Below are 26,048 nucleotides of genomic sequence, written 5' to 3'. Positions count from 1 at the left end.
TGGCAGTTTTTCTCTTTCAGTATTTTAAATATATCATGCCACTGTCTTCTTGCCTCCATGGTTTCTGCAGAGAAATCTGTACATAGTCTTATTGACTTTCCCTTGTATGTGATGGATTGCTTTTCTCTTGCTGCTTTCAGAATCCTCTCTTTGTCTTTGACATTGGACAATCTGACCAGTAAGTGTCTTGGAGTAGGTCTATTGGGATCTATTCTATTTGGGGTACGTTGTACTTCTTGAATCTCTAATTTTCTGTCTTTTATAAGAGTTGGGAAATTTTCAGTGAATATGTCTTCTATTACTCTTTCTGCCCCTTTTCCCCTCTCTTCTCCTTCTGGGATACCCATAACACGTATATTTGTGCGTTTCATGTTGTCACTCAGCTCCCTAAGACCCTGCTCATATTTTTCCATTTTTTTCACCATCTGTTCTTTTGTGTGTATGAATTCGAATGACCTGTCTTCCAGTTCACTGATCCTTTCTTCTGCCTGTTCAAATCTACTGTTGTGTCCCTCCATTGTGTTTTTCATCTCCTCCATTGTGGCCTTCATTCCCGTGAGTTCTGCCATTTGTTTTTTTAAGTTTATGAATTCTTCTTTATGGTCAGCCAGTGTCTTCTTTATATCCTTCAGCTCTTTTGCTATATCTTCCTTCATTTCATCAAATTTATTTAGCATTAGTTGCCTCCACTCCTGTGTCTCAGCTGAGCTATTAGTTTGTTCCTTTGGCTGGTCCATGTTTTCGTGTTTCCTGGTATGGCTTGTTATCTTAAGTTGTCTAGGCATCTGATTCTCTTGATTAGTTTATTTTGGAGCTTGTTTTCTGTCTTTTACCTAGTGGTTTTCTTGTTGGTTGGCTTTGTTCTCTGGCCTCTGTTATTCAGTTCAACTTATTCTAGACGTCTAACTTAGGTTCTATTTAGTTGATCAGAATTTTTCCCCTCTTGTTTTTTCTGTTTCTTGCTCTGCCTCTATGCAACCTTTTTGTGAGTGGGTCTCGTCAGATATGGTCGACCCTAGTCAGATTTTCCCAGTCTAGTGAGGCCCAGGTCTCATTGGGAGGGTATGGAGTTTTCCTGAGAATGAGACCCTCCTATGAGGCCTTTAGAATTGGTGCTTTTCCTCTCCTGTCCAGCAGGTGGCGCTGGCCAGCCTGCAGCTCCCCCACCAGTGTAAGGAGGTATGGAGCCTTTAGTTCTCCTGGTGACTCTGATCCTGTCAGGGGCGTGGCTGACTGAAGCCGGAATCTGAATTCCAGCCCCTGGGGTCTGAATTCCCAGAAGGAGGACTGCCAGTTGAGCTGGACCTCCCTCCACTCTCCCAATCCTTAGAACTCCAGTTGTCTCTCAGGGGCACTATTCCCTTCTCCTCTCTCCTCTTTGGGGCCTCTCCAGGTAGATTCCTTGGTCAGCCTGAGTTGCCAATTAATGATGGGGGTGGAGGCCTTCAGTAGTGAATACGGAATTCAAAGACACTGTGGGTACTCTGTCTCCCCTCAAGCCCAGCCTAGTCCCTCAACCTGGGCTTTCCTATAGAAAATAACCACATATGTTATTTTTAGATTTAAAAAAAAATAGAAAAGAAAAACAAGAAAAAGAAAAAACAAAAAAGAGAGAAAAAAAAAAAGAGTGCCTTTTAAAAGTCTTTCCCCAGACTGGAAGTTTTGTCAGTGTCAGAATAGAGCATTTAAAAATATGCTTTGGGCTATTGTCTGATAATTACTCTCCAACAGCTTCAGTTCCACCCCTGCCGGGGGCTATTGAAATGCAAAAAGATAAGGGATCAGTGAGAAGCCAGAAGAGACAAAACATAGGGGGAAAAAATGGCTTTTTTGGAGTCTGGGAATGGGTGCCCACTTTTATGTGCCCCCACTTCTCGGAGCCCAGCCCTTCTTTAGCACCCCCAGCTCCCAAAATTAGTTAACTAATTTGTTAATTAATTCTGCAGTTGAGGCTGGGTTGAGCCCCCCTTCTTGCCCTCAGCAGATTGCTGTTGTTTGGTTTCTTTTTTCCCCTTTCAGGGAGCCGGCAGCAAGACAGTCTGTGAGGTCTGGGTGGGGAGGGGCGCCAGACCCCTGGTCTGGGGAACTTACAATGTTCGCTGCGATCTCAGCTTTTCCTCCAATTCCAAACTTGTGTCTGATGTGTGACTGGTTACTGGAGACCCCGAAAACACTGTTTCATATAGTTCCTGGGTAATTGCCAGCTGCTCTAGGGGAGAGACGAAATTCTGCACCTCACCACTCCACCATCTTGCCCCGCCCTCTGGAGGTGGAGTTTTTAACCACAAGACCACACTCCCTCAAAGTTGCAAGAAAAGACTTGACTGCACGGACAAACTTCCCCTTCTCCTGGGAAATGAAGCTTCTAGTTCACAGTACTATTGTCAATATAAATAGTATCCAGAAGCAGGACCATCTTGTCACCCGGGGGTGATGGACTAGGGAGGCAAAGTGAGGCTCTAGGGGAGGACTGGAGGTAGGGAAGGGTTGGGGAGAAGGAGCAGACCAGGGTAGAGAACCCCCTTTTTCCCCACCCCAAACTCCCCTCGCTGAGGAGCAGACTCCAGCCGGCGGTAGCTGCCCCAGGGACAAGGGCTCTGAAGCAAATGGAGTGAACTATTCCTACACACAGGGGCTGCCTTTGTTCCTAATAAAGACAGTCTCCTGCATGTGGAATGATAAAGAAATGGTTTCTTTGGTAGAATTTGATTTGAACTTACAATTTCAGACCTGGTCACAGGGTACCACTTGGCTCCAAATTAACAATTGGGAAGACAGTTAACAGAGGACCGTGGAAAATACTCTTTGACATGAGTCTAGATTCAGACAAGATCCTGACAGTTCATATGTTTTGTGTTCAGAAAATAATGGACACCAATATTCAGGACTCATGGAGGATAACTGAACAGGAAAAGTAACATGCTGAAAACATTTGAGAAATATTTGTCTTGGGAACAGAATTTGCAGATGGATTTAGAACTGGGTCAACTCAAAAGGCCACAGAATCCAGGCAGGTAATGGATTATAACTGAGTAAAACAGGCAGAGCTGTTTCTTTTGAAGAGGTTTTGTTCCCTCATTAAACCCACAAAATAGTCTTTACTTCCACAAAGAAATACTCTCTCGCCAATTTTGTTTTATAAACACACAGTTTTTCCAGGCTTTTTCTTTTGTTGGCTTTGATGGAGAGACTTAGGCATAGAGAAATAGCTCTCTCCTACAAGACAGCCAATGACCTACGCAGGCAGGATGATAAACGAGGGTTGAGGAGCCCTAGTAAGTCAGGAGGGAGTGCAGAATGTGGGCCCAGAGTTGTCAGACCTGCTGACTTTTCAAAACAGCCTGAAAATTCAGGTTTTTATATGAAATATTTTAAACTTCCAGTGTTTACTTAAAGCATTTTAAACTGTGCCTCCTTCTTAAAACCCTTTCACCTTTTGCCCCCACAACCGGCACTCTGAGTATCTTCCTTCTTTGCTGTGTGCTCTGCATCAACTTTCAGGATCCTCCTGCTCACTCTCTAAGGGGAAGGTGTTCCAGGGTTCAGCACTATATCCCCGTCTCTGCTATCTCTGCATCCTCTACCTGGGCAACCTCACCTGATCGCATGGCTTTAAGCCACCTGTGTGCAAGAGATTCCCAAATTCCAGACTCTGTCAGCTTGACATCTACAAATGGATGTCTAATAGGAATCTCAAATTATCATGGCTAAGATAGAACTCAGATTTTCTCCTGACACACCTCAGATTTTCTCCTGACCCACCCCATCTCAGGAAATGGAGCCACCATCCACCAAGATGTGTGAGACAGAAAAGAAGCATTTCCTTCAAGTATCATGAAATTTTATGTTTCATGCTTTTGCTCATATTGTTCCCTCTTAAGAGACCCTTTCAACTCTTTCCCTACCTTTCTCACCCAGAAAACTCCAACTTTTCCTTCAAGAATCAATTCAGGTATCATCACTTCCAGGCAGCCCTGACTATGTAAGTTGCAGGGTCTGGTGCAAAATGAAAATGTGGGACCCTAGGCAGGGCAGGGAAATCAGTCTACATATCCCACAGGCCAGCCACCCTAACCTCTGCACTGGGACACACTTGGTGCCTGCAGGTGGGTGACAGGCACTCCACTCCCCCTCACCCCACCCCACCCCTGCCAGACCAGGCCAGGAATAACTGCTGCCTTGCCCCACCCTGAGACATCAAGGAACACAAGTCTGATCTTGCTCCTCCTTGCTCTTGCACCCAGGTCCCCCCCGCTAGTGGGTGGGATGGGGCATGAGGACAGAATGCAGGCCTCCCCCTGCCATGTTCATTGTCTCATGGGCCCAGGGGACTGGGAATGAGTGGCTTAAAACCCCTGCAGTGATATGACTCCCAGGGATGAATCTGGACCCCGCATCGTGGGATTGAGAATATCTTCTTGACCAAAAGGGGGATGTGAAATGAAATGAAATAAAGCTTCAGTGGCTGAGAGATTTCAAATGGATTCAAGAGGTCACTCTGGTGTACATTCTTAGGCACTATATAGATAATACTTTTTAGGTTTTATGGTATTGGAATAGCTAGAAGTAAATACCTGAAACTACCCAGCTCCAACCGAGTAGCCTTGACTTTGAGGACGATTGTGTAACAACGTAGATTACAGGGGGTGACAGTGTGATTGTGAAAACCACGTGGATTGCACGCCCTTTATCCAGTGTATGGATGGATGAGTAGAAAAATGGGGACAAAACCTAAATGAAAAATAGGGTGGGATGGAGAGGGTGATCTGGGTGGGGTTTTTTTGTTTTTTGTTTGTTTGTTTGTTTTATTTTTTATTCTGATTCTGATTCTTTCTGGTGTAAGGAAAATGTTCAAAAATAGATTGGGGTGATGAACGCACAACTATAAGCTGGTACTATGAACAGTTGATTGTACACCATGGATGACTGAATGGTATGTGAATATTTCTCAATAAAACTGAATTAAAAAGCAAAACAAAACAAAAAAAAACCCTGCAGGGGAGGCAGAGAGGCAGCAGGCGGCAGTATTATACAGGAGCCAAGGCTCCAAACCCTGGCATGCTCAATCATACCTTTGGACTTCATTTACAGAACAAAAATTCAAAGATAAAACCACTAAGAATTTCAAACAGGGACCAAAAAACTTTAAACCCCAAATCTGAGGGTGGGGTCCTTCTGGGCGTGGGCCCTGTGCCACTAGTAGCAAGCCCATGAAGCCGGCCCTGCTTCATGGGCTTGCAACTAGTAATTTTCCCTGACCAGCTCCCTAAACTGAGCTAGGTGCCCCTTTCTGTGCTCCCTATTCACCCCATGCTTGTATTTATCACTGCACTTAGTACATTATGTTCTATTATTTGTTTATAGTTCTGCTGCACAAAATATTTTATAAGCATCATAAGGTCAAGGAATATGGCTACTTTCTTTTTTTTTAATCTTTAGATCTTAATATTAAAACTGCTTCCCAATAGGCCTTTGATACATATTAAAATGACCTGACAAATACACTAGCTGGTTGAGCTGGACCCAATTCACGTACCATCCCACATTTGTTTGGACGTGCCAACACCACCACTACCATGGCCTGGTTTCCCAGCCCTAGCAGTGGATCAGCCATTCATCACAATTATTACATCCCAACCACTACAACCGCTGTGGCCACCACTGACTGGGGAATCCCCTTGCACACCTCCAGCAGACAAGGAGAGACCACCATACCTGAAAAGTTGCCAGATTGGACCCATGGAGGCAATGGCTTCCTTGGGGTGGCTTGGAAAGGCTGGGTGACCCAACCTAAAAATGTGGGAAAGTTAACACCCTAATGGAGGCAGATTTCACTGATGAAAGACAGGAGACAGAAGGGAGTCAGTAAATAAAAGAGTCTGTCATTCCTCCAGCTAGTGGACCTTTCTGAAATGCAACCGTTTTAATTGGCCTCTTTGTTAATGTCCCACAAGACTGGACAACAAGGATGCTTATTCTGAAGCTCCTCCTTGTATTTTCTCTCCCTCCTTCTTGCCTCTCTTTTCTTTTCCCTTTACTTTTGCTTCCCTGAGACTACAACTCAACAAGTTTCAGCACAAAAGCTTTCTTCGTAGACTGTCTTTTCTAAGAAGCCCAAGTTGAGTACCAGAAGTGGAATCTTAATAACAGCTGACATGCAGTGGCATCAGAATCACTACAGCTCCCACTTGGGGTTTATTAGGTTAAGGTAGAGGGTTCAGAGTGAGCCTTGGGATATTACGCTACCACTGTAATTGATCATATGGGGTCAATGATAATTGTAAGACTTTTGGAGTGGGTTGGCTGCTTATAAAGTCATTGGAATTCTTGATAGGTTCAGGGAAACTAATTGCTATCTTAAGATGTTCTGTGAAAGCCAGAGGCAGCTCCATGGCAACATTAAAAGAGATTCTCACCTTATAAGGATGGCAGAGTTGGAAAGGACACTAAATGTGCAGCTACAACAGGTTCCCCATATCAAAATATTGGCCCTGATAGGGGAAAGTGGGAGCCTGAGGACTGGGATAGGTACATTTAAGTGGATGAGACTCAGAATCTTGAAACCATAAATTCCCCTGAAACTTCCTGATGGCAAACATAGCCACTTATCTTTTGCCAGAAGAAAACGGCCTACTCTTACCTGGAGACTAGATGACTCACAAGATGATGCTTAATATATTCATGATCTGGTCCTACTACCTCCTGGAAAACAAGACTGAGAGGAACATCCATGGGAGTGGATCCTAAAGACATAGGACCAGAGAAGTGGAATTTATGGTTGAGCAGGAGAGAATTCATAGAAATGGACAATTCCCCCATAACTTGGAATATAGTGTAACAAGGGCACCAGTCCTAACAGTTGGCTGAGATGACTCCTCAAAGCCTGGATTCATAATGACTCAGTAAATTAAGGTGGATATACTAGAACTTCCTTGACATAGTAACGAGGGTCAGAAGACTGAGGAAAAGGGGAATATTAGACACCCACTACCTGAGTCTATTTTCACAGGTAACTCCCTTCAGTTAAGGCAATAAGAATACTGGTGAGGAGAGCACTGACATCTGAGAAACTCTGCTGGCTGTTGTCTTCAAGCCAGGTTGACAGTGGGCCATGCTAGTATGGCACTGGCTGCCTAATATCAGTGGGGATATTGGGTGTAATTACCATAAGAGTGGCATGGCCAGAATGGCAATCAAGATGACTTGGCCCAAAGTATCTATTATAATGGTTAATGACAGTTTTCCTAAAGATGACATAAAGGCAGCCATGGTGGGTGCCAGTGGAATACCACCCACTTAACTGGTTGATATCCCTAATTACAACACCTGTCCCAGATTTGAAGTTTATTGGCGCAAATCAACCAACACTTGGCGTTTAGTTTGTGGCTATTGTTTTGCAGAATGATTTGTTCTCATCAGTGGGGAAGATCAAAAGCATCTCACCTTTATATTGCAAGGACAGCTGTAAATCTTCACTATCGGGCCATAGGTCTATGTTAATTTTCCTGCAGTCTGTCATAATACATTCTGTGGGGATCCCTATTATCTTAATATTCCACAGTGCATCATACTGATCTATTATATTGATGACATTTTGCTAACTGGACTTTATAAACAGGGAGGGTCAAGTAACTTGACACATATGTGCCAGAGGTAGGTGACAAGTCCCTGATGATTAAGGGGTCTGCAACATTAGTGAAATTTTTAGGGTCCAGTGAGTGGTCTGCCATATGTAGAGTCATGCCCACTAAAGGTAAGGCCTGAAATACTGACTATGCTACAACAAATAACTGCAATTTTAGAGCTGCCGATGGTGAGCTTGGTGTTAACAGATCCACCAAGTAAAAAGGATGGCTGCAGAAGCGAACTATTCTATGACGAAGAGAACATTTAGGAAAAGACTCAAGCAACTCAAGAAGGCACAAAAAATAATATGACTCGTTGGCCTAGACCTCCACGTCACCTCTATCTGTCATATTGGTGAAACTCCCTCAACTCACACCTATGGCCTCATGGGAAAATCCCCTAACTGATGGGGAAGGAACTGCCTTGGACCCAATCCAAAGACAGTTTGGTGTGATATGCTGAGATTCTACAGAAATGGGACACTGCCACAATGCAGCCCCTCTAGGAGTGTCATAGCTACAAGGATTGGCCTTGACCTCCCTTCTTAGGAAGTAGTGAAAGCATCTTGCTCTCACACGAGATCTGGGATATAAGAAAAGAGAGAATTAAAGGAAACATAAAAAGATAAGTTCAGTCATGACCATGCAAAACTTTTTGCAACACAATCCTGTGCCTCTTCCTCCCTCCACACACACAGTAAACTGACATCAGAGGCATTGTTTTCTCTTATTTTCCCTAAGTCCCCTGATTCATCAATTAGTCAGACATTTACTGAGCGCATTTAGGAACAAAGCACTGAGTTAGGAAAAGGTGCATACAATACGGTCTCTGTCCTCAGAGAGGTCTAAGTGTAGTGGGGAGGCGGGTGTGTGAAGAGACAGATATAATGGAGTGTCATCAATGGTTTCACATGGTGCCCCAGAGGCCTAAAAATGAGATACAACCAGGGAAGAGGAGATGACAGAGAAGGCTCCCCAAAGGAAGGGATCCTTCCAGATGCATCTCGAAGAATGTGGTGGGCAAAAGCACAAAGGGCTTTCCAAGGCAGAGGAGACTAGGCTCTGGACAGACAAGGGGACCAAATCAAAGAAGACCTTGTATGCCAAATTAAGGAACTTAAGTGAGAGGGATCCACTATAGGGTTTTAAGTGTGAAAGGTGATTTGATCAGATTTATGTTAAGAAGCTTTGCCTCTGTCTTCCTCAGATATTGCTACTGCTGCAGACAACTTTCCCAGCTGCTTGGTGCTGCTCAGCCTTGGAATATTCCAGGCAGCCTCTAAGAAGAGAATTGAACAAATCAGAAAACTTTGAAACTGCACACGGATTGGCTAGTTGGACTTTGCAGAGACTAGGGGCTTCCTGGACTCTCCAGCACCCAAAAGAAAGAAACCAGACAGCATGTTAATGTCCTGTTTGAGACATTACTTGCTGTTTGTTTTCTCTGTGATCAAGTGGGCCCCTGATCTATTCTTTGAACAAGTGAAGCCGTGACCAGGAGTCTTATCTGATTAGCAAAAGATTATAGTACAATTTAAGCTTTACTGCCTCCCTTCCTTATTGGGCAATTCCAAAAGTTAGTCATGAAATTGCTTATTCCCTCTCTATGTCCCATCAGGAGAGGAAGACTGTGTGTACGGGCAACAGGCACAGAGGCGTCAGGGGCTGAGTCCCAAAACCCATCACTTGGTTCTTGTTTATGTTACTACAAGATAACTTTGAGACACAGTTTGCATCCAAATGTAAACTCCTGGATTTTTTTTTTTTTTTTTTAAAGAATAAAGAGCCAGCCAAATCATAAAAGGCAACTACATTACCCCCTTTGCAAATGAATTCCAACAACTTTACATTGTTTCCTAGCACTTTAAAAAAAGATACTTAAAACAAACCAAGGCCTAAGAACAGAACTCCGTAACTCCAGAGAACGCAAAAATGTCTCACCAAGGGAATGAAAATGGGTCCCTCTCCTCTTCACCGTTTCACCCTATTTCCAACAAGCATCCAGTGCCTGTTCAAAGAGAGGAAGGCCCAGCCTGAGGGCACAGTTCAGAGCTGGGGACTGAGGGAACCAGATCTGGGTTTCTTTCTTCCCTCTTCTTCCACATCAAGAAGCTTCAGACAGCCTCTTTTGCCCAATGCAGCATCTTTCCTGCCTTCTCCACGTTGCCTCTCCACCTCCACCATCACCCAGGCCATTTGTGAAGGATTATTTTTAAATTATCAACACCAAATGCAAAGAAACTCATTACATTTGGTTTCTTTTCAAGCAACCTTAACAATATTTCTTTAAAGCACAATGAAAAACTTAGAGGCATAAATTGCTGCTTACAACTATCCCCTGTAGTAGAAGTTCTTTCTTCTGTTGCAGAGATGAAAAGATATGAAAATATCTCCCAGTGCTCTGGGTCCCTTACTCAACAGTCATTATATGTGTTTGATTAAAAAAAAAAAAAAAAAAAAAAAAAAAATCACTAAGCATTTAAAAATCTGTTTTAATTATATTTTCATGAACTCCAAGAAGAACATCATTGCATTTAATGTTACAAAAAAGCAAAGGGGGACATCTGAACATGCAATAAAAAATGGATTCACAGTGAAAATAATGCATGTTGGTACTAAAATATAGTTATTTGGCTCCCTGAAGGGAAAAGGTTTCTTCTAATTCCTTGTTCATCACTTGGATTTTATTATGACAAAATATATATTTTTTTCCTTGATAGCTTTGGGGAAGTTTTCAATTTGTGCTACTATTATTGTTAGAGTCTGACGGAAGTCTCTTATTCTGTAAAGCCATTATTCGCAGTCTATAATTTAATCAGAAAATTCAAAAGTACAACAAACAGCTTGGCAATTGTGTTCTTGTTACATACAAAGCCATTAGCAAAAATATGTAACAAAATTTATGTAAAACAAATAATTTTGTCCTTATATACAGAAGTTTGCTTTCTCCTTCATATCCTCACAGTCTATCTAAAGTGGGGGAGGAAGGGGATGCAGCTACCAATCATCCCCTTTGAACTCTCTCATTCTGGGTAAGGTGAAGAAATCTCACAAAGTAAGAGATTTCATTTAACTGAGTTATAAAAATGCATCTGGCTTCTTGACAAAGAAGGAAAAACAGAAAACATGATAATGGCTTTAAAAATATAGAATCCATCCCTTTGTCCTTTGCAAAGTTTCCTAATTAACTCAACAGTTAGAGAGTAAAAAATGACTACTTTTGTGACTTTGATCTGGGCACATATAGCAAAGAACATCCTGGAGAAACATACATACATTATCGCTCACTCAAGCTGCTGAGAAGTTTCACATCTAGGGCATGCACATATTTCATACTGATACAGTTTACAACACCTCAGGGGGAAAGGGTCATACGTACATGGGAAACGTCACCCAATCTAGGTACAAGCACGTAAGCAGAAGGAACACATGGAGGCAAAGGAAGACTGAAATACGCGTTTAGAAAGACATTTTGAAATCATTTCAAAGCCTAGGACCATATTTACTGAAAACTGAAAACTCTACGGAATACCTTGTAAACACTGAAAATGCAGCTTTTCTATAATTCACAGTCTCAAGAGAAAATAAATTTCTGGTTTATCATCACTGCTTGGCTCAGTCTGCAAAACAGGATTATCTGCACAAAACTGGTCGCCGTAGCTGTGGCGAAGGGCTGCGCACGCCCCCTCTGGGATGCCGCGGCCTTCAAGGCTGCCCCCTTTCGGGTTACCCAGGTAGCCCGCGATGTACGAGCCCGTGGAGTGTCGGTTGACAGCGGGCGAGGGTGCTGAGGGTTTGTTTCTGAGAACCACTCCTCCCGCACTGTTGGGGGCCACACTTTTTTGCTTATTGGCTTCCTGTTTTTCCTTGGCACGGCTGGCGATGTTGCGCACTCTGCTCTGACTTCGGGATGACAACTTTCTGACTAGTGCCCTGGGGAACTGATTCACATCTTGCTTTGAATACAGCCCTTGGCAGCCGTCCTCCTGGTCGAAGGACACGAGCTTCCTTAGCTGCTGGGTCAGAGCATCTGTGGGCTCCAAAGTCTTTGTCTTCACAGTCACACCCTTCTTGTCTCTCATGCCAGTTGTAACAAAACTCTTACTGATGCACTGGTACTTGCTCTCAAAGTTGCAGGCGATGTCCTCCGATGTTAGGTCTCCCAGACTTTTGGATTTGCAAGGGCTGGGCAGTTTCAGAGCAGGCAAGGGAAGATGTGTCGGCTGCTTAGGTGCAGAAGCATGCATATCTTGAGCACTAGACTGCAGGGGTACGCAGGCCAAGTTCATTTTTGCATCTGAATTTGAGAAATGGTTATGCACAAAGCCAGCACCCTGATAAGCTAGATAAGAAATACTTTGATTTTTGACCTCTTGAATATTGTTGAATATTTCAGGGGCAGATGGGTAGAGAGTCTCTTTACAGTAGCCATTTCTTAAACTGCTTTGAAAATGTTCTGCCACCTCCTTACCGTGTTTCAGTTTTAAAGAAGCAAGGTGACTGGTGCCCTCTTTACTATATTCATGGGTTGCTATGGAGAGATTTTCTGACTCTCCTTCAATTTCCACAAGACTGCTCTCTCCAGAATTTAAACAGAGAGTGGGATCAGCTATTATATCCTCCAGTGTCAAATCAGTGGAAGTGGCAGGGCCGCAGTTCTTCAGTATTTCCCAATGTTTTCCGTTGTTGGGACTTTTTGGTAACCAGCAATGAGAAGGATTAGGGGACCCAGGCAGGGGGCCTTCCAGGGCCCCTGCCTTGGCCTTACCAGGAAGGTCATCATTAGATTTGGTTTTAGAAATGGGAGTGCAGGTGGTTTCATGAATGACCGTGTATGCTGCATGTTCTGTGGTTTCAGGACTCGAGGATGCAATAGGGTCAGGAGATGAGCACAGGAAGGATGCTTTGGGGTTTCCCTTGGGAAAGCCATGCCTGAAGGGTGTTTTTAGGCCTGTGGTGGGCAAAGGAGGGTGGCCTGATGTCATTTGGGTATTATGAAGATGAGAAACAACTGCAAGTCCAGCCTGATCTGAGGTCGAGTCAATCTGGCCAATCAGTGCTGAGATGGAACTGCCCGGCTCGTTCTCATTTGTTAAAGTGACATTGTCGATAAGATGAGAAATTTCACTCTCTTGCAGAATTGCAGTTGAATGTAAGTCAGGCATATGAGAACAGAGCATGGAGAGATCTGACAAAGAAAAAGATGTTGCTGCTCTGCCCTTATCCCTATTACCTTCAGGGTTCTTCATCTCCAGATTGCTTTGAGAAAGGATGCTTCCCGAAAATGTGCTTTTCCCTTCCACAAAGCCCTCAACATTCCCATTTTCTTTGGTTTTCATACCACACAGATCGTGTGCTACTTTAACTGTAGGATCAAGAACCAAATGTTGCCTTGGGGAGAGGGGTTTGTTGGGACAATGGTTTTCCTGGCAATCACTTGCAAGACTTGATTTGGTTCTCCCACCCTTAGAAGCTGGCACTCCCAACTGTTCTCCTGTCATTGACAGGTTGGCAGGAGCAGTAGTGGAATCCCCTTGGCTGATATCTTTGCGGAGGAGAGCACTGGAGGAGGATGATAATTTTTTGTTGAAATTTGGAAAATCTTTGTCTTTTATACCTGCCTTCCCTCTTCTTCTGCCGTCCTTATCTTCTGCTGAATAAAGCAAACAACATTTTAGGTGACTTGTATCACTTTACATACGACCTATAAACACTCATGTTTGTCTTCAGACAGACAAATGGAGAATGTGGATCTGTTACACCATGACAATATAATTATGGAGAGCGTAGGTTTGCAACAAAGTGTCTGTGATGAAACAAATGGCAAAATATTTTTATAGGAATTTCACTGGAGCTTCCCTTTGAATATCTATTACATCAGCTGAGGATGCAATATTCATTGTCAAAAGACATGTCAATGAGTTACCATACTTTTACAGTGAAGATTACCTTAAGTTGTTTCCTATTCAGATTTGTACTACACAGAAGCATGGCAATAAAAACAGAACAAGACAGCTCTGTTAAACTAAGCATTGTGGTACCTGGAAACAAGATACTATAAACTGTCAAAGTTATACATGTATTAGTAAAAAACCACAATATCATTTAAAAAAAACATTTGGGAAAAGATCTAATTTAACCAATCTATCTCTAAAACAATTTAAAACATCTAATAAATGCATTAACCTATAAATATCTGTTGACTTAAAAATATAAAGGTAAAGAAATGGCTAGCAATGCTAGGCTGTTGCTGATGTCTAATTTTGTGATTAATCATATTTTTAATGCATAAATTTCACACTGCATTCTCCCCTGAAAGTTGCAGTAAGGTGTCAGGAGCAGGAAGGAAAACTATAAAAACACATAACCCATAGGAATTTGAGGAAACCATTCATGTTTAGTATAGTGCTAAGACAATATTTGTTGTTTAGTCTTGATCAGATTATATTTAATAGTCTTTTATTGCTTTCAGAGTCATGATATGAAAGATAAAAAGAATTTGTTTAGCCTTTTATTAAATGCTTTCCTAGCTAAAAAAATTGTCATTAAAAATTGGGGAATACAAAAAATTTTAAAGAAAAAAAAATCCTATGATTTTATCACTCAGATATAGCCACTATACCCTTTTGCAGAGGGGAAGAATTATGTATAAAGTTTTATATTTTGCTTTTTCTCCACTTAATATTTAGTAATTATATATTTTTCTATAATATAATTTTAATTGTTGCATAACTTATATATTTTGCTCCATATTTACCAATAAGTTTAATATATATATGGCTAATTTATATAACTGTTGTTAAAAGGGAGGGAAAGAAGCATCACCTTATATTGCTGTCTAATTCAGATTAGCATCTTAACTGTATCTTTAACAGAATTAATTATTACCAATTTCTATTGAATGTAGCTTTATTTTCCCCAAAACCAGAGTTTTAACATAAATTTTTAAGCACATGTTTCTTCTCTGATGCTGCTCTTAGCAAAATTTCAGACTTTCAAAATACTGTTTTCACCTTCAAACAAACCATTCAAGAACTGTTGTTTTCATGGTAAAATATCTTACAAAAAAATCAAGACAAGCACAATGGTACTTGCGAGAAAATTAAAAAACTGAAATTCAATCATCTGATAAAAGAAAAATTTGCCAAAGGAAACAGGTATCACATTCTATTTGTCTGAGATGATTCTGATTTAATTAAAACATATCTGTTCCAGAGACATCGAATGGACAGTTTGGACACTTAAATTACCTTGACTAGGGGAAGGGCTGGGGGGAGGGTCACCCACATAGGTCGAGCGCTCCCCTTAGTACTTTGCAAAGTTTTCACCACTTTATTGAGTTCCTGATAAGAGTTGCCTATTCTGCTCATATTAAGGATAAAGACAGAAAAAGCATGTTCATGAGCCCACTTCTGGGCAGGAGCCACAGACGTGCCTCCCTCTCTGCAAACATCCTAGGCCAAGAGAAATGAGACCACAGGACATCATCCCCTGAGCTTCTTCTTGAGGAAGCAAAAATTTTTCACGTGAAAAGGGTGGTTTGTCTTTAGCTTCTGGTTTTTCCTCCTTCTCCATAAACATTTCCAGCCATGGAAATGTGTTATATGATGGCGAAAGAAATGCAACTATATTCAAGCTCAGAAAAATCAGCATAATTCTCTTAAGCCTCAGAAAATAGGCAGATTTCACCTATTTTGCAGGTTTCGCCTCCCTCTCTTCTACCTCATAGATCCATGTGCTTCATACCGTCATACCTCTTGGATCCCCTATCCCTCACTGTCAATTTTAGACACCTGTGTGATTTTAAGGCTTTTGGTGACTAGGAAATAACTCTCTACTAACCACCTCCCAAAGTTTGGAAACTTCTAATCAACAAGATGAAATTTAAAATGATCTCAGTGTATTTTACTTTGACTACAAAATGTCAACCACATCACAATGGCAATCAGGAACTGAAATGCAGCTTAAAAAGGTTTATTCTTAGAAAAACTTAAAGCATCTTACCCAGAGAGTTTTCTTTTCCTTCGGTGTCTTTGGCTGTTACAGATAGAGGCAGCGTCAATGTCCCCAGAAGACTTTTGTCAACAGGCATAGAGACAGGGCGAACCTGCAAACTCCGTGTGGTCCTCCTGAGGACACCGTCTTGATCTCTGGTGGCCTCGGACACAGAATCCTTTATCTCTACCATTTCTTGGAAGCCCGTTTTGCTCTTTTTCCTGCCTTTGGCAGGAGCACTGGCTGTGCGTCGCAGAATTCTATCTCCAATGGATCGTTTCCGAACATAATGGGGATTATTTTCTGAAGACGTGTGTCTGGGATTCTTGTTGAACAGACCCTTCAGACCTTGGAGCTGTCGGTTCTGAAGACACAAAAGGACCAAACACAAGTTAAGCATATGCCATTGTGTCGATAACTTGCCTTTAAAACGACAGTTCCATGAAAAATGAATAAAAAATGAAATTCTGCAGCCACTGAAGTATACTCAAACCAAGAAAATGCAGCTCACAGCCATGCATGCCTTATTAACTTTACTTTGTGAGGAAAGCAGCCTTCCATTACCACAGCCAAGCTTTCTCAGAAGTTTCCTACCCAGACATGACAGAGTAGCAGGAAAAAGTTCCACAGTTTTAATAGAGTGTTACAAACTTCGACCACCTTAAAGCAACAGAAGCATGTTTCAAAGTGGTAAGCAGGAAAATGGAGTGATATAAGAACGCATGCCTCCAAAACCATTTTTTTTAAATGTGCCAGGATGAATGAAGCACCATGCTGAGAAACTACCTTTGTAGCTCCTAGAAAGTGCAATATAGTATAACTGGGGTTGAGTATTAAAGGGCTCCACTGTAAGGGAAGAAACAAAAAACACAACAAAACACAATTTGGGCTCATTCAAGAAGGCAGCACAAGTGAAAACAAAAGAAAAAGTACACAGACATCTATAAACTCTTCCTCCCAGGTTTGGTGAATGTAGTCTTATGTTCATTCACTGCTCAACTCAACATCACCACACTGTGGCATATGCATCCCAACACAAGTATACCTTGAAAGTAATAAATGTAATAAATGGACATTTTATGAGAGAACAAGAGTCCTATAGAACACTTCCTTTAACATATTTTAATCTTCTTCTAGTTCAAATTTTTAACATTCTGAATTTTATCATTTCCCTCAACCATGCATGATAAATGCTAGAGATACTACATATTTAACCTTGGATTCCTAGAAATTCAAGAATCAGTTTTGAATCATTTACATTTGGGTGTATTTAGGCCGGAGGAAAGACCCCAACAAGCAGCACAAACAGGCACCTAGGATTAAACACAGCAAATCGTGATATAAAACTTCCTCAGTTTTAGAAATTAGGATCCCTTAGTCCCCTCTGCTGACTGATGTGACGATAAATGTGTATTTCCTAAGTCAGGCTGAATTGGTCCGTTCTCTACCCCACAACCCTCTTCCTTGAGTTGAAATGCCCTAGAAATAATAATTAATAATAATAACAATAACAGTATTTGCCAATATTTTTGAGTGTTTACTAGGTGCCAAGCATCTTTCTAACAACATAGACTAACGTACTATTTTTATCCCACATTAATAGATGAGGAAGTCGAGGCACAGAGAACGTACATGCCTCTGGAGAAGCTCCAGGCTACGCCAACTCTCTGGTAAAGAACAGTCGCCGTTCCTGGGCCCTACTCATGCTCTTATAGCCCCTTCAAATCATACATGATCCTAAAAATCCATTCTAGGGGCCAGTCCCCAATTATTTGGCATGAACAGGGGACAGTCTATTGATTCACAAACCTCCAAGAAGTTCTACAATAAAGAGACTCATATCAAGTAAGAACTAGAACACATTTCTGTGATCCTTTCCTTTTAAGTCCTGTGGGTGGCTTTAAATGCATTTCTGATGTTTAGATTTTCAGTTAAAAACAATGGCACCAAATGAATGCATCCTGCGTAGAACTGGCTGGTATCACAGTCCAGTTAGTACAGGTATTATTCACCAAACATCTGATCACTGCAGTTGGTCAGGTCTTCTTAAAGGAGTAAAATAAAAGTCAACATCTAACTGGATAGTCATTGTTTTAGCCAAACAAAGAACTGCTTGAAATTTGATTAAGCTCACAGCAGGCTGCTACATGGCATGAAACAAGTGCACACCCTTCAACAGCAGGGAGAGCACATGTGAACTGGGCCTAAAGCAAGACATCAGACTGGGCTTGCTGGGCCTCCCTCTAGTTTTCTATTAAAGGACAGTTTGTCAAAATGCAGGTTCCTTTTATGCAATCAGTCAACAAAATACCTCTGTTGAGGATCATATTATTGCCATATGTGGCTTTAAGCCCTGTGATCTTTCTCACCTTTCCATAGATTTCATTGATTGTTATGTGGACAAATATGGATGCTTCTGTCAGTCCTTCTAAATACACATGCCGGTATCCTGATAAAAGTAGAAAAAGTAGTTTCCTTTTAGTTAAACTTGCGTTTGGGTTTCCCGTGGGTGCAACAGAATTAAATATCTGACTTTACTATAGTTTTCTACATTTTATAAGGCACATTAACACATTATCATATATTAGATATTTTATATATGCCCTATATCATATGTCACATATATTATATATTACATCTACCAGGGAAAAAGGGATGGTGAATGTATAGAGAAAAAGGCAGACTGCACCTACCAGGCACTAAGCTGCTGAAGGTCACAGTTCTTTGCCCAACAAAGTCTCGTCCAATAGGATCATGATCCCACACAAGGAACCGAACCAAAGCTATTTCTGGCATGTGTACTGTAAATGTCAGGGTTTCTTCCCACACAGGGTTAAAACCTCAGAGAAATAGGAAAAGAAAAATCATAAAATCAAAGGGCTTGGCTAAAAATCAGTTGGCAGCAACATTTGCACAGCAGACAGTGAAAATGGTTTGCAATGGTTATTAAACTCATGAAAAAGACCAAACCACTCCAGGATGCCTTACTGAAATAAAGCCTCAGCATTCACCCCGGTGCTAGAAAGTAATTGGTGAGTAAATTGCTTGTAAATTATCCCATCAATTTTATTAATCTTTGATGCCAAACTGCATTGTAGAGAAAGCTCTTTTAGGCAATATTCAGAATGCTTCAGTGAGCTCAGGAATTAGCTATAGTAGCTATCTAAGAATAATGTTTTAGCAAAAACAAAGAATGCCCCCACTGGCCCCATACCACCACCCTTTTCATCCACCAAAGATCCCACTGCTGTAATCATCACCAAAATATAATGGTTATTTTATGAGGTGCTTTGCAGGTTTCAACGCTTTTGCACATATCCTATTTAATTCTTATAGCAATCCTCTAAGGGTGGCAAGGCAAGGCAGGGTGTTGTGTTTTTTTTTTTTTCCTAACCAAGAAAAAAATATATTTCTGACTTTCAAAAATATATAACCTTTAAAATTATACAAGTAACACATTCATTGTTTTGTTTTTAAAGTAGAAAATATAAATTTTTATAACACATCGTTAGTTGAGAAAATTGATACTGAGAGAAAATAATGTGCCTCCAGCCATATAGTAGGTGACAGAGCCAAATTGGACTTAAAAAAAAAGAAGAAGAATCTTTTTTGAGCTTTGGTGGGAAAACACAATATAGGAAGGCTGCTTCCTTTAAACATGTTATTTCCATAAGTAATAGGTTTATTCTACTCTTGAATCCCCAAATTCCTTTCCTTCAACTAATGCTTAGAAAAACTTCTCTCAAGATCTCTCTGTGGACCCCTAATTTTTCAAACATTTTGAAGATTATGGTTTAAATGTATTTCAGAGTGTTAATGACTACAGATTGTGAAAAACAGGTACGCAATAATGTTTGCCAAATGTAAAACAAATAAATAGAATTTTAGAGAATTGCCAAGAAAAAGACATAATGTTTATATAAAGAAATCTTTCCTTACATTATGGCCAAAATGTGAGAGAACACTGATTGCCCTCCCATGTACTTATCCAAGAAGTGAACTTGTGAAAGCAGGTCATGCCTGCCTTTGGGATATTCAGGCTCCAGAAGAAATAAAAAATCACCAAGACATTGAGGCTACATGAATTAGAGTTTTGAGGAAACTCATGTCATAAAAAATATATTAAACTACAATGGAGGCATTTTCCTAAGTGAGTTATTAATCCAGTCCCTTAAAACATCTTTCCTTCTTTTCACTAGAAAGAAGTTTGCTTCAAATGCAGAAGTCTTGATTGCAAAGGTCACAACATCCATCAAAACACACCTGGCATCAATCACACATTTGCTTAGTTTTGTGAGTTTAAAAAAGATCTTAATACAAACTGAGATGGCAGTTATGGATTTTTGTGATTTATTTCTCCTCTAAATAGACACATTTTTCTTTTTCAGTGCAAATTCTATTTCTGGAGCATCCTGATTAAAGCAATCACAGATTATCATCTTACCATTGTCATCCACTACGCGGGTTTGATCTTTACAACAATCTACTGGCAATCCAATAATTTCAACTTCAACAAAGGGATCAATGATCTATATAAATAAAGAGAAAGCACTATTACAAATGAAATATTTCTACTTGTGTTAATTTGAAAAGACTGTCCAAAATGTGCACATTTCAATAGCAACCAATTTTATCAGGTGCTGAGTAAGAGGAATTGTTCCATGTGAGGCAGACATAGACATATGAGGCAAGAATAAAAGAAAAGACATGAAATTTTTGTTTGCCAATATTTATTGATGCTACATGAACTTTATCCAATGTACCTGCGCTTTCATTCCTGGTTAAATCCCTAACAGAAATGAGAGATATTGCCCATGCACAATTGTTAAGAGCAGCACTATTCATAAGCCAAAAACTGAAAACAACCTAACTGTCCATCGTAAGATGGATAAATTGTGGAATATTCTTGCTGTGGAATAATACTCTACAAGGAAAAAGAACAAACAGCATTTGCAATACCAATATAATGCTGAGCAAAAGAAGCCAGGCTTAAAAGAGTACATACGTAAGAGTCTATATAAAGTTTGAGAACACACAAAATCAATCTGTTTGATAGGGGTCTGTATTTAATTGTGGGAGGGAGGAGCATTTACTGGGAGGTGGACAAGGAAGACTTCTGGGGTATATTGTTTCGATCTGGATGGCATAATAATTTATCTACTTTTGATTTGTGTACTTTAATGTAATTAAATTGATTGTAGACTATAATGTAAATTATACCTCGATTAAAAAGCAAATTTAAAAAAAGAGTATTTAGTCTTCACCTCCATCCCTTCTCTTCCACCTGTAGGCCTTCTTTTGTGGTACAATTTCTAAGTAATGAACAATGAAGTAAAAACAAACAAGCAAACCAAAACAAAAGAAAAATACCCTAAATAATCCAAAAAGAGCTGATGCGAGAAAATCTAAAGGGAAGAGAGGTAAGAAGGCTGAATAAACAGACATGTTTCAGAACTTAGAGAGTAAGGAGAACATAGAATTTGGGGAGTACTTTCAGAGAATAAGAGCTAGAGAAGCAGATGATGGGAGATCACGTTAAGACCATTAGTCAGACATTAGAATTTTGTATATACTATTTGTTGTCTGCCAAATAAACCAGTTAAATTTTATTCATTTTCAATTAATTATTTTATGCCAGGATTTGTTTCCTTTGAATAGAAACCTGTGGTAAAATTGGACCACTGTAGGTGGCTCAGATTTTGGGGTAAGTAATGAATAATATTTCTGTTCTTGAGGAATTAAAAACTTTTCAGGCTTGAAAGTCACTCCGTGTTTCAAAACTCAGCTCCCGTGCTGACATTGGGCAAGTGGGAAACTCTCCGTGCTTCAGTTTCCTCATCTGTAAAACTGAGGTGACAGGGTCACCCTCATCACAGTATTATCCAGATGAGATGGCAGGAGAATGAATTTGGATAATGGCAACAAGGCTGAGGAAAGATTGGGGAGGTAGAATTCCCAGGAGGTGGTGATTAATTAGATGTGGGAAATAAAGAAAGGGGGGGAATTAAAGATAACAATTGATTTTCTGGTTGGGAGTGAGAAAAACTACTAAGCCGTACTCAGAGACAAGAACAATGTGAGGTACTACGGGTGGGAATTTGGGGGGTCTGTGAGCCTGGATGGGGGAAAACTATATCTTTATTTTCACTATCCTCTGACTAATGTACACCACAGTAATATTAGTTGTACCTGTACTTTTGTGTCCAGTAGAAATCATAGATGCTTCCATGTCACATTATAGTTGCTGCAAACATCTTAGTGTACCAATTATATTCATTAGTACTTCAAAATTACAAATTATTAGACCTCCTGCTAGATTCTGCTATTTATTACCTTAATAAATACACTCACAAATTTATATGTAACAATTTGTCTTTTTAAAACATTTGATAACTGAATTTCAATATAATTGGTTTCCTATGTAACCTTATATAGATAATGGATAGAAATTTATTTTATCCATTTAAAAACATTATTATGAGAAGGGTCCAAGGCCCCCAAGGGTCTAAGGCGTCACCAGATACCAAAGGGTTCCATGGTTCCAAAAAGGTTAAAAACTTCCTGATAGAGAACCTTGTAAGCCATGATAAGTAGCTTGAACTTTATTTTAATTACAAAAGACAGACATTGGATCATAAAAAGGAAATTATGGGTTCTCCCTTATTCATGTAAAAGATTAATTCTACAAACTAGATATTAATTACAAAGTAAAAAGATACCTATGCAACAAAAAAGTCTAGTAGACATCCTCTTATCCAAAATTACCAATCATGGGACAAACTCACATCAGGTGGCTCCTAATGTGATTCACTGAGAAAGATGCAATATTGCCCAATGTGTATAATTCCTGCCAAAATGTTTATTCAGAGTCTAATCATCAGGAAACAATCAGGTAAATCCAAATTGAAGGACATTCAGAAAAATAACTGACTTAGACTTAAAAAAAAAAAAAAAAGTAAAAAAGGCAATGTCGACGAAAAACACAACAAAATGGCTGGAAAACTGTTCTAGACTTTTTAAAAGACCAGAGAGACAACTAAAAACAATGTGTGATACTTGATCAGATCCTGAATCCAAAAAAAAGCATAAAAACAAAGCTATAGATTATTGAATTGAAGGGGGAGGGGAAAGATGGCACAATAAGAGAGGTGTGGAATTTAGTTAGTCCCCCGGAGCAACTAATAAACAACCAGGAACAACTAGTAAATAATCTGTACAACTGCTGGGGGACAACCGTGACTGTCCACACATCGTACACCAACCTGGATTGGGTGAAATGGCTGAGATTGCAGCATAAAAACTGTAAGAAAAAACTGTGGAATCATGCCAGGAGCCCCCTACCCCCACAGCAGGCTGAGCTGCAAGACCTCACTGTGGGAGAGAGCAGCACTCCCAGAGTGAGGGAATATAACGCAACCTAGTCCAACTGAGGTTTTAATTAACAAATGTGGACTGCTGAATACAAGCTACAAACATAGACAAATCCCTAACAAGCAACAAAGTACTCTGAGGTTGCTCCCAGTGGAGAGGAGGTGGGGCTGATGGAAAAAAAAATAATTAAAAAAAATACAGACTTTTAGAGATGACTGACCTTAAAGAGCCAGAAAATGCCTTTACCCTGGAAAGGAGAGCCCAGAAGACCAGGTGCTCTCTGACCGATGGGTGAAACTAGGGTTCTGTGGAGTGACTCTGAAAAGGGGCTTTCTTTCCCTTCATTGCTCTCATCTTGAGTGGCTCAGTGGAGAAAGCCCCACCCATTTTCAGTTTGTAGTGCTATGACCCAGACAGGGGTGGAGTTGGCAGAGTCATAGAGACAAAGGAGTAATTCAGAGGCAGAAGACAACTCCCTAGGGGGCGTATCTTCTCTAAGAGGAAGGAGGTGGGGCCCAGCTCCAGTGTCTGCCCTCTCTTCATAACAGTCAAAACAGAAACAGCCTAAGCTGAGAATTAAAGGGGTCACACCTCTTTACACGAGTCAGGAGCAACAGGCTGACAGGCACCACCTGCTGGGCAGGTTAGGAAAAGCACAGTGGCTAGAGGCCTCACAGGAAAGACTGTCAATCTAAGACACACCATCAAGGAAACTAGACTCTGAATATAGCCCCACTCTGAGACATGAACCCAGTCTAGTCTGGAAAAATGATTGGGATAACCAAGGAAACCAGATGCCTAGACAATAGAAAACTACAAATTACACTAGGAAAAATGAAGATATGACCCAGTCAAAGGAACAAACTTACACCTCAATTGAGATACAGATGAGATATTGTTTCACTTTAATGAAATAATCAGTTAAAGATTTTCAAAGAAATATGATAAGTCAATTAAAAAACCAAGTCAACAAGTTCAGGGAAGATATGGCAAAAGAGATGAAGGACATAAAGAAAACACTGGGTGAACATAAGGTAGAAGTCGAAAGTTTGAAAATATAGCTGGCAGAATCTATGGAAATGAAAGGCACAACACAAGAGATGAAAGACACAATGAAGACATACAACATCAGATCTCAAGAGGCAGAAAAAAACACTCAGGAATTGGAGAACAAGGTACCTGAAATCCTACACACAAAAGAACAGATAGGGAAGACTGGAAAAATATGAGCAAAAGCTCAGGGAATTGAATGACAACATGAAACGCACTAGTGTACATGTCATGGGTGTCCCAGAAGGAGAAAAGAAGGGAAAGGGGGCAGAAGAAATAATAGAGGAAATAATCAATGAAAATTTCCCATCTTTTATGAAAGACATAAAATTACAGATCCAAGAAGCGTGGTGTACCCCAAACAGAATAGATCTGAATAGTCCTACGCCACAAGACTTAATAATCAGATTATCAAATGTCAAAGACAAAGAGAGAATTCTGAAAACAGAAAGAGAAAAGAGATCCATCACATACAAAGGAAGCTTGATAAGACTACATGTGGATTTCTCAGCAGAAACCATGGAAGCAAGAAAGAAGTGGTGTGATATATTTAAGATACTAAAAGAGAAAAACTGCCAACCAAGAATCCTATATTTGGCAAAACTGTCCTTCAAATATGAGGGAGAGTTTAAAATATTCTCTGACAAAAAGACAATGACAGAGTTTGTGATCAAGATACCTGCTCTATAGAAAATACTAAAGGGGGCACTACACGTAGATAGGAAAAGATACAGATGAGAGGTTTGGAACACAATTTTGGGTGATGGTAGCACAACAATGTAAGTACACTGAACAAAGATGACTGTGAGTATGGTTGAAAGAGGAAGGTTAGGAGCATGTGGGACACCAGAAGGAAAGAGGAAAGATAAAGACTGGAACAGTATAATGCAGTGAGACCTAGAGTGCTCAACGATTGTGATAAAACGTACAAACATGATTGTACGTGAGGGAGAACAAATGAATGTCAACCTTGCAAGGTGCTAAAAATGGGGTGGTATTGGGGAAAAAAATCAATGCAAACTAGAGACTATAGTTAACAGAAACATTGTATTATGCTTCCTTTAATGTAACAAAGGCAATATACCAAAGCTAAATGCATATAAGAGGGGGATATAAGAGAGGGGTATGGGACTCTTGGCATTGGTGATGTTGTCTGACTTTTTTATTGTTTAATTTTATCTTTCCTTTTGTTGCTTTTTAGCTGTCATTTTTTTTCTCTTTCTTTTTCTTTTTCTTTTGTCTGTCTACCTTCTTTGACTCTTCCTCCTTCTTTGTGGAAAAAATGGAGATGTCCTTATATAGATAGTGGTTATGGTGGTGAATGCATAAATACATGATTATATAGGGAACCATCGATTGTTTACTTAGGATGGAATGTATAGTGGGTGAACAAAACTGTCTTAAAAAAAAAAACAAAATGGGTTGATCAAGAAACTTTGAGGGTACTATATGGAATGAAATAAGTCAGACACAAAAGGACAAATATTATATGGTCTCACTGATATGAACTAATTATAATATGTAACCTCATAGATATGAAATATAGGTTACCAGGATATAGAATAAGGCTAAAGAATGGGGAGCGTTTGCTTATTACAAGCAGAATGTTTAAATAGATTGAATTTAAGTGTTTGGAAATGGACAGAGGTGACGGTAGCACATTATTGTGAGAATAACTAATAGTGTTGAATGGTGTGTGAATGCGGTAGAAAGGGGAAGCTTAGAGTCACGTATGTAACCAGAAGGAAAGTTGGAGGTTAAAAGATGGGAATGTATAAAACAGTGAATCTTGCGGTGGACAGTGGCCGTAATTAACTGTACAAATATTAGAAATCTCCTTCATGAGATTCTAGAACAAATGTATGACACTATAACTAGAAGTTAATAATAGAAGGGTATACAGGGAAAAAAATATACCTATTGCAAACTATGTACTACAGTAAGTAGTATTTTAACATTCTTTCATCAACACTAACAAATATACTATACCAATACTATGAGTCAATA

General features: G+C 40.2%; 1 protein-coding gene across 6 annotated transcripts in view; it reads right to left on the bottom strand.

Annotated features, from left to right (window-relative positions):
• Window positions 1-10,109: 10,109 nt before the first annotated feature.
• The window catches only part of PLCH1 (phospholipase C eta 1), a 262,393-nt gene continuing 246,454 nt past the window's right edge, over window positions 10,110-26,048 (bottom strand). For 2 of the 6 annotated variants that reach the window (XM_037842070.1, XM_037842072.1), the window contains exons 19-24: window positions 20,065-20,149; window positions 18,314-18,460; window positions 17,990-18,069; window positions 16,407-16,466; window positions 15,630-15,984; window positions 10,110-13,278 (exon numbers count right to left, since the gene is read on the bottom strand). In XM_037842070.1, coding sequence (XP_037697998.1) covers window positions 11,192-13,278; window positions 15,630-15,984; window positions 16,407-16,466; window positions 17,990-18,069; window positions 18,314-18,460; window positions 20,065-20,149 — 2,814 coding nt within the window. In that variant the 3' untranslated portion in view covers window positions 10,110-11,191. The remainder of the gene's footprint in view (window positions 13,279-15,629; window positions 15,985-16,406; window positions 16,467-17,989; window positions 18,070-18,313; window positions 18,461-20,064; window positions 20,150-26,048) is intronic. The other 4 variants (XM_037842073.1, XM_037842075.1, XM_037842071.1 and 1 more) reach the window with 3 other exon arrangements.

The sequence above is a fragment of the Choloepus didactylus genome, chromosome 1, assembly GCF_015220235.1.
Source record: "Choloepus didactylus isolate mChoDid1 chromosome 1, mChoDid1.pri, whole genome shotgun sequence".
NCBI lineage: Eukaryota > Metazoa > Chordata > Mammalia > Pilosa > Megalonychidae > Choloepus > Choloepus didactylus.
The sequence above is the reverse complement of the archived record's forward strand: the minus strand, read 5'-3'. Positions and strand labels throughout refer to the sequence as shown.